Source organism: Dendropsophus ebraccatus, chromosome 3, assembly GCF_027789765.1.
Source record: "Dendropsophus ebraccatus isolate aDenEbr1 chromosome 3, aDenEbr1.pat, whole genome shotgun sequence".
NCBI classification, from domain to species: domain Eukaryota; kingdom Metazoa; phylum Chordata; class Amphibia; order Anura; family Hylidae; genus Dendropsophus; species Dendropsophus ebraccatus.
In genome coordinates, this window is record NC_091456.1 from 58371558 (window position 1) to 58380775 (window position 9218).

The window sequence follows — 9218 nt, forward strand, 5'->3', positions numbered from 1 at the left end:
GGCGTAAATAAATGACTAAACTGACTGATCCTCTTTGCTTATTTTGAGAACTAGAGTTTCCTTATATTCTGGGGATGGTTGGTGGAGAACAGTCAATGTGGCCTCTGTAGTCAGTGCATTTAATAAACAAAATAGAAAAATCCCTTTATGCAGATTATATTTCTAAATTATTTAATTAGTTGAAAAAAATTGAATTAAAAGTACCGAAAAACATATGTCAATCACGGTGATCAAGACTTCAATGGTAACTCTCTGAGGCTAAAAAAAACCCCAACTACTTTATATCTAATAAGCAGTGATGCCAACCTATGGCTTCAAGTGTTCCACATATAGCTACACAATAGGGATCTCCTAAGGCCTGAATATGACATGGACTGAGGCCAAAAGTCAGGCCATGGGAGAGCTTCATATACAAAGTTCCTTTGACATTTCTGCAAGGGCATCATTAAAAGAACAAGTCTGCTACTATAATATGTAGCTGGTTTATGTAAAAAAAAATGTTATCTAGATATATTTAGATACTGTATGTTAATAATATGTTAATATGGAAACAATATAGACTATGAAATAGAGGCAATATGTGAGTATCACAAACTTACTAATCTGGTCTTAGATCTGCAAAATGATCTATAAAATAATATTCTTTACTGGTTTCTAAAATGTAGACATGAACATAATTCACTTTTCGGTTATTTTAGGCTTTATTTATTAATTATAGTATTTTAGTAGCAACAGTAAATATATACGTAAATAACAGATCAACTGATTCCATGTTTTCCAAACTTCTATTTTCTTGTATTCTCAGTGTTTTCTCTTTATTGCTCCTTTATGCCTTGCGTTGAGTATGACTTTTTATACTCCACAATAAACCATGCCTCTTTTACATTATACTTTACATATTCTATAACAGTCCACTAGTCCTTTAATAAATGGGTTTCCAAGCACATTGACCTCTCATTTCTATAACATTGCATGCCATCAACTATATAAGAATTCTAACTATTCCATCATATCAACATATTAGCCCTGAACACATAAGAGACATGTGAAAGGCTCATTGTGGCCTATAGCACTACAACATAACCTTTATCCTGCATCAACACATATTTTTTAGACTGAAGCATAAAATAGGGAATGTCTGTTCTCAAATATGTGAAAATGGTTGACAGGCCAAGTGGATGAGAAGCCATATAAAACATAGATAATTATGTAGGTTAGGAAAGTTCCATAGCCTTCGGTCTTTGAGAAAGGGCCATCATTAAGTGTCCAGACAACAAACGCTGGAATAACTCGGTCGCTCATTGGTCCAGACAGTGTATTCTCGAGCCAGTCTGGAAGTGTTCATTTACGGAGCTGATTCTGAAAGAGGTTGTCACACAGTCATGGTCTGATCGCCACGGCCCATGTCTATGTCATTGTCTGCCCATCATGTTGTTCTAAGGAGATCTCAGTGTAACTATTCTATTGTCTGTTATTTACACAACTGTTTTATTTAGCTTCATTTGCCCAGGATGCCGTTATAACACCTGTGGTTTTTCTCAATGTAGACTGAATGGCTGGGGTCATGGGTTGAAAGGGCAGCATATGGGCCATGCAAGGGGCTAGTTAACACAACCCATTATAATAGTGTACTGGTTAAGCTCATTCCTATTCATCAGATGATTAGTTCAATCAATATTTATTTCTGTGTGCTTCCTTTGTCTTTAGCTACAAAGCAGACATCCTTCAGTTTGAGAGCACAAGCCTTGTCTAGGGTGAATTCACTGCTTTATTTGAAAGAAACAAATTGATTTATTTGGCAGCGAAAGACACTTTCATTTGATGCTCATCAGTTCTGTTTGAAACGTCCAGCCATAAAAAAAGAACAAAGGTGCCAACTTTTATACAACTCTTATAGTTGTTTTTTTAGGTTAATAATTGGATCATTTTATTTTTTTACTTAGAATTAAGGAATAAACTTAATAAAGAAATATTCGTCAATGTGAGCAGACGTCACATTGTCTTTAAACTAAGATAAAGCCCATTGTCTGAGTATTCTTATTTTATTACATTTATCTGTTACTTTGCTATCAAAATGATTTTTTTCCACTTTAAAACCTACCTAGTGAAGACATAACATACTCCACGGCATATGACCATAACACCCTGGCTTGTGGAACAATAATGTAGAGGGAAACCATGTTATAAATGACTAATGTGTTGATGTATTAATTATGCAAGTTGCATATAAAATTTATATAGACCTGCTTATCTGTTCTCACATGATAACAAATGCAACTCAATCCATGCACGAGAGGCATACATTATCCGGTGGCCATAAGGAAAAAGCCATTGTTCAATTATTTGGAACTATAAGTTGTAGGAGCAAGGAATTTCATGGAGTGCCAGCAACAATAGGGTTACAGGAGAGGGATAATGGAGTGAATGCAGGGCACCGCAAACAACCCATGGAGGCTAACTAAGGTGTGTGACAGTCTGGATACATGTAAATAATGAGCAATTATCAGCAATGAAAAAAGAGTTTCATCATAAATCCTGTTTATTGGTTCTGATATTGCTTAAAAAAAAAATGATTGAATGAATGAATAGGCAAACATTCTTCTGGGCCTCATTATACACAATGTAATGCGTTCAATCATTCATCCAATATGAATGATTGAACAATGATATATTATGACATATAAAATGTACATAGATGTAATAAAACGTGTGTGAACATATCAATTGAACATATAACCAATAAGCCTTATACAGTATATATTATATACTCCAGCGATATCCTAACGCACTCATTTTTATGAAAGGGCGCTGTACTTATTGTATAGTTTTTGTCTTGTTATAAATGTTCTCATCCCTATTAGTAGAGAACATCCGCTTGGTTTAGCTAAAGCTGTCAGACAAAGTGCAACACTGAATACCCCACAATGCTGTTCACTGGAGCAGTGATATGCTGAAATCATTATAAAAATCACACTAATCAGGGGCTGTGTTATTTCTGGATTATATTCTTATGCTTTATATCCTGGCGGCCTGGGATACATTCAAACAGATACGTTTTGTCAGTGCAGTTGCTAAGAAGATATACATCTCTTTTTTTTTGGCTGTTTGCCATAGCAGCATTTAATAGAAATATTAATTGAGTATCAGTTTGGATGATAGCTTCTGAATGCCAGGCCTTTGAACACAATTATTTCGGCATAAAGAAGAAAATGTGTCTAATCTAGGTTGTCTTGTACTTTCAGGTGTTATGCAAACTTGCCTTCAGATTGAATTCTGCCTTTATACTACAGTAAAATAATAATGTAATAGGTACAGACTATCAGGAAAAAAAGCCCTAATATCCCGAAATTGTCCTTATTCTACTGCTTTAACCTTTGTGGGGGGTCATGGTAAGGAGGCAGAACCATCACAAAGAGATATTTCAACTATTGTGGATAACATTAAATCGAATGGGCCATGCCCTATTAGTTTTGCCATGTGTGCTTGTACAATATTTACTATATATATATATATATATATATATATATATATATATATATATATATGATTTTATGAATCCGCTGCCAGCTAGGCTAACATGACATGTAGCTTCCAGCTTCCGCCCAAATGCCCTGAACAATCAAACACTAATTTGCGTAGACCTCAGTGTAGCAGACGCTGGGGCATCAGTGCAGATACTGTATACACGTATAAGGGAATTAAATGGAGAATCGTCCTAACCATCTTATGTCTGTGAATATCTGACACAACAACACTCTTACATAACAGATTTATTTGGGTATTTTCTACCGCTTGTTGGACTCATAGATATAGCAAAGCTGAGTTTGTAGTTTAACCCTTTTAGACAGTATTGTATTAGTTAACAAGGAAGGACTTTCTTCCGTTAAAAAAAAAAAAAGTAAAAAAAAAATTCTACACTAACATTTCCAATATTTTGCTTTGCTTTCCATAGGAAATTATAGCAATAGGCTAATAAAAATCCAAACAGCATTCACCAGAGTTCTATATAGAGTATTGTATGTTTATAAACACACTAGTCTTAATTTATTGCTATTTCTTTGAGTTAGTACAACAAACTTTCAGAGTTTTTATAGAGCGTATAATGGGTTTACGTTATATAACTAGCTCTACTAACTTTCCAAGGTATAAGAATGGCTTTTGGTCAGGTATTAGGTTTTTGTTACGATGACGTTAATACTTTATATGCCTTTAGGATGACTTTAATACTTTATATGCTGCTTACAATTAATAGATTATTGATATATTACCCAAGGCAATGCACCCCGGTGTATGATTACCGTAACTATAAATGGACTACTGTACATCCTTGCCATAGAGCTACCTTGATTCAAGCCTCTACTTTTCAACACCATGGACCTCCGGTTCACCAGAGATCAGGACTGGTTGCCCCCAGAAGTGTAAATGAGTTACATTATCTCTCCATGTCTACCTATTACCATGCCACACATCTCTCTCACCATTCCCATTCAGGGGAGTTCAGACATGATCACTTGGCTTTGATGCCAAAGAAACTGTCATGATTGATGTTGGGCAAAATGCAATACAAGGAACAATAACAAGCGGTATCACATTTTGCCTTCTTCAGTATTTGTAACTCCACTGGCTATGAAAAAAAATCCTTGATGTTGGCCCTAGATCAAAATGTGGATGAATGTGAGTTCAAAGCTTTTGATACAATCCACTTGATTGCACACAGCAAAAAGAGAGATTTGTGTGAGGATGGAAAGGTACATCAGAGAGAAGCAATTGCTGCAAACAATCTAAATGTTGCCTTGAGATGACAGTAACCTATCCTGGACAATATCCGATACATTGAGAAGATTACTAATTTACTCTTACCTGACTATGATATATATATATATATATATATATATATATATATATATATATATATATATATATATATATAGCACTTTACATTATAAAGAAGTTTGATGTATAGATTGACATTGTACACTTGAAGAACAAGTTCTGTTCCTCTATCCACTTATTAAAGAGTCCCCTGCCTATAAATCTGCCTCTGCTTCTTATGCCTCAGAAGATCTTTCATCTAGTCCAGCAGTATGACAACCAATTTACTTGCAATCCTATTGATCAAGGGCAAAACTTATAATCAACTGGTAAGACATCCTGCAACTCTGCAATTAAAGTGTGCAGTGACCACTGGAAAGCATCCTTCTATTTTCCTCCCCTCTCCTTAGCAAGTCATTTTTTCCTTAGCCAAGCAACAAAATTACAATTATCACTAAATCCAAATATCCTTTTTATTACTATAATTGCTTCAAAATCCCTTCAACTAAGCAACCTCACACTAATTTGTATGCATTATTCCCGAGATAAGTGCCAGATCAGCATCTTTAGCTGCTATTGTGATGGTGCTGGTACAAAATAAATAAGTGAGGGACCGAGATTTTTAATTAGAAGCTAACAACTTTCCTGTCCTATAGTCACCTGATAATAGTAAAGCACTTCCATACTAATGGCCAGCGATCTCAGTAGAATACACATACAGACCATGGATTTGACAAACTTGGGTACAAAATATGAATTGCATGATGACTTTGTATATGATATGAATTGGTGCGTCTGTGGTACCAAAGCGATCCGATACAACCTACCAAATTCCTTGCAATGAATAGAATAAGATATCCAGTTTACGTAATTATGTAATCTGACATGTAATTTGCAATCTGCTGTGATTGTTACCTATGGATCATTCAGCTCCCCTGGATAATAGAGGGCCATGGGAAGTCGGAACTATTACAAAGTGATTGGAAATAATGGATTTTATAAAAGTCCCTGTCTATCCTGAGAGACGTATCCTTTACATGCTACCTTATAGCCCTGCCGGGGCCATCTTTGTTATATAGGCTTGTATAAGAAATTGGGTTATGGCAGGTATCGGTAACTATTTACGCAACAGTATTATGTCATGAACACCTGTCGTTGAAATCAACACATAACCCAAGGCAAAAGTTTAGCGTGAACCTTTTTTGTCATTCTATCTATGAGGTTTCAGCATCTATTTGCTAAGTACTTTCTTATCTTCATCTTCTTTGAGGAACATAGCCAAAGCACCCTCCATCCTTTAATGGATCCACGTAAACTACGGACTACTTATAAAGTGCAATAATCGCCATCAGCAAAACAGTCCTGGTTTAGTACTCCAGCTTTCGATTAATTATAACAAGTCAGTGTGCGCATCTCCAGTCCTCCCATCCTTCCACACACACACACACACACATACACACCGCTCCAGTGGACATGTCTCCGCTTGGAGAGATCATGCTGCCAGTGACCTGGAAGAAGTGCCTGATTCAATTGGGATGCACAGACAGAGAGAGATCCAACCTACAGAGTACTCAGTGAATGTAATAGAAGAGTGCAGTACAGCTAGAAAGCCATTGTACCAGGGAAGCCCCTCTTAAAACACTTACTAGCCACTCAGTACATGAACTTGAGTGACTCTTCCCTCCAGGTAAGTGATTGGATAAAACCTACAGATTCAAGTTCTACATAACCAACATCCTTCCTGCTAATGTCTCTATTTAGCTGGTCACCCACCGTGCAATTTTAAGGAAAATTTGGGAAAAAATTGACAATGTCAATCAATTATATAATATTATGATGCATATCATCTATACAAGGGTTTGGACATATGTTATCTGTTGGCAGTATATAGATTGGTCAATGAACATGCCAATTGAACAATTAATGATGAGATTATAACATCCCAGATACTAGTCCTGATGAGCGGAGAGAGTCCTATGCTCATCACATGTCCAGAAACAACTGCACTGTATATAGGAGGCATGGAGGTCAATAGACATAGCAGTCATCCAACTACACAAAGTAATTATTAAATGGCTGTGCAGGGGGACAGGGCACAGGCATGCAGGGACGGGCAGAGAACCAGAAACTATTGGGATGAACTCAGAAGAAGCAAGTGTTGGCCCCCTCTAAGTACCCTCCAAGTGCCCCCTTACCTCGCATGGTGGCAGTGAGGTGACAGACTTCTCTCTCAGCGCAATCATGAATATCCCAGGCTGGAGAGTTAGCAGCCAAATCTCCTCGTAGAGACGGAGAGCAGCAGATCTAGTGAGCCAAGCATCCCTTCGTTGGTTCGCAGCTCTGCACAGCTTTCTTCCCCTTGCTCTTCTGTGACACCGCTCCAGATTTCTTTCTGATCACTTGCACGGATGAGGAGGGGGGCTGGATTATGCAATGGGAAGCAAGTGAGCTGCCACACACAACAAGCTAACCAAAGGCAGAGAAAAGGAAGAGAAGAAGCAGGGAAGAATGAGAGGCTGTGTGCGGGGAAGAGCATGTGGCTTTTCACATGACATCTGTAGGTGCAACAACCACTAAGAAAGTTGAAGGGACATGACCATAGCAAGCTCATAATGCAAATCCTGTTTGCTGTGGACCAATGGCACCGCCCCCCCTAAACAGGCTGGAGACCGCCCTCCTATACAGGCTGTGGACTCGCAGTTTGTCCCTTCGCCTGACAGAAAATATGTTAACTCTGCTGCTGTAACAGATACATGAATGCAGCTATTTCATGTGGAAACATTCAAAACATCCTGTTGTCTGCTCGTCTAACTCTGCACACACCTCCCACCTGACCCCTTCTGACTGACAGCTCTCCTCTTACGTCATAAAGCCCCAGTCCTGCGCCCCACTGCAAACTGTCATGATGTTGGCCAGAGTTCATCGGTTCATACAGATACATTCCACTTCAGATTTGCAGAATGTTTCAGAATACATGTACTGTATGTTGTGTGTTTTAGTCCATTGCTGGTGGGTATAAGTTGCATGTCACTGAGCTGTGAAGAAATTGCAGATCAATAGGGAATAGGTTTAAGACCAGCGGGTGACATTTCATACCTCCAGGTTTTATAGATGCAGGTGGGGTGAGCGCAGAAGCGACTTGTGTTTGTGTCGCAAAGAGTCCCCATAAGTGCCAGACATATACAGTATACGGCTTTAAAATAATGGCAGCAAAAGTAGCCTTAGTGTCAGTCACACTGCCTCCCGAGTGTCAACTACCATGCCAATTGTAACAGTGTCCAAAACAATATACTTAATGTCCCCTACATTGGTCGCAATGTCCCCAAATCAGTAATAATTTCCTTTATCAACTACAATGGCCTTAGTTGGTGCTCCAGTATTGGTTACAGCACCCTTACTGTTAACCACATCACCCATAGAGGCTGCTGCTTGCTGCCAGTAATAATCAGTTATGTGGACAGAGGAGATAACTCTGCTTGCTGCCAGTGATAATCAGTTATGTGGAGAGAGGAGATAACTCTGCTTGCTGCCAGTGATAATCAGTTATGTGGAGAGACAAGATAACTCTGCTTGCTGTAGTGTCAAGCAGTGGCGTAGCTAACATGCTGGCTTGCTGCTATGGGACTTGTAAGGGGGCCTAGAGAAGCCTGGTCTGCCTCCATGGTATGCCACTGACAGCATCCCCTCCCTCAGGGGCCGAGAGAGGGGGAGGGACCCGCCACTGTAATGTTCAGCATGCTCACTGCTGAACATCAGAAGAGGAACAGAGGAGCAGGACCTGCCAGACTACTACACACAGATGAGAGTGTTAAAGGACTTTATCACATGACCCGCAGGTTCTCAATACTACTGTATAGAGATCAGCCAGACTACACGAGGAGGAGGGGGAAGCCTGGGAACTGTAAGTGCTGCATCTACGTATGTTTGTACAGTATGTATCTGTGGGTATATATATGTATATGTCAGTGTGTGTGTATGTGTATGTATATGTGGGTATATATATATATATATATGTATATGTCAGTGTGTGTGTGTGTGTGTGTGTAGGTATATGTATATGTGGGTATATATATATGTATATGTCAGTGTTTGTATATATGTATCTGAGGGTATACATGTATATGTCAGCGTTTGTATGTATGTATATGTGGGTACATATCAGTGTGTGTGTGTTTGTATGTGTGTATGTATGTATGTATCTATAAAAGATGAGTGAACCTTGATCAATTTCGAGTCCATCTGAACCCGAACTTTTGGCATTTGATTAGCGGTGTCTGCTGAAGTTGGATAAAGCCCTAAGACTATGTGGAAAACATGGATATAGTCATTGGCTGTATCCATGTTTTCCAGACAACCTTAGAGCTTTATCCAACTTCAGCAGCCCCCGCTAATCAAATGCCGATCGT

General features: G+C 38.6%; 1 protein-coding gene across 1 annotated transcript in view; it reads right to left on the bottom strand.

Annotated features, from left to right (window-relative positions):
• RORB (RAR related orphan receptor B) overlaps positions 1–7166 on the bottom strand; it is a 178491-nt gene extending 171325 nt beyond the window's left edge. The window contains exon 1 of the mRNA XM_069964256.1: positions 7008–7166. Coding sequence (XP_069820357.1) covers positions 7008–7014 — 7 coding nt within the window. The 5' untranslated portion in view covers positions 7015–7166. The remainder of the gene's footprint in view (positions 1–7007) is intronic.
• Positions 7167–9218: the final 2052 nt, after the last annotated feature.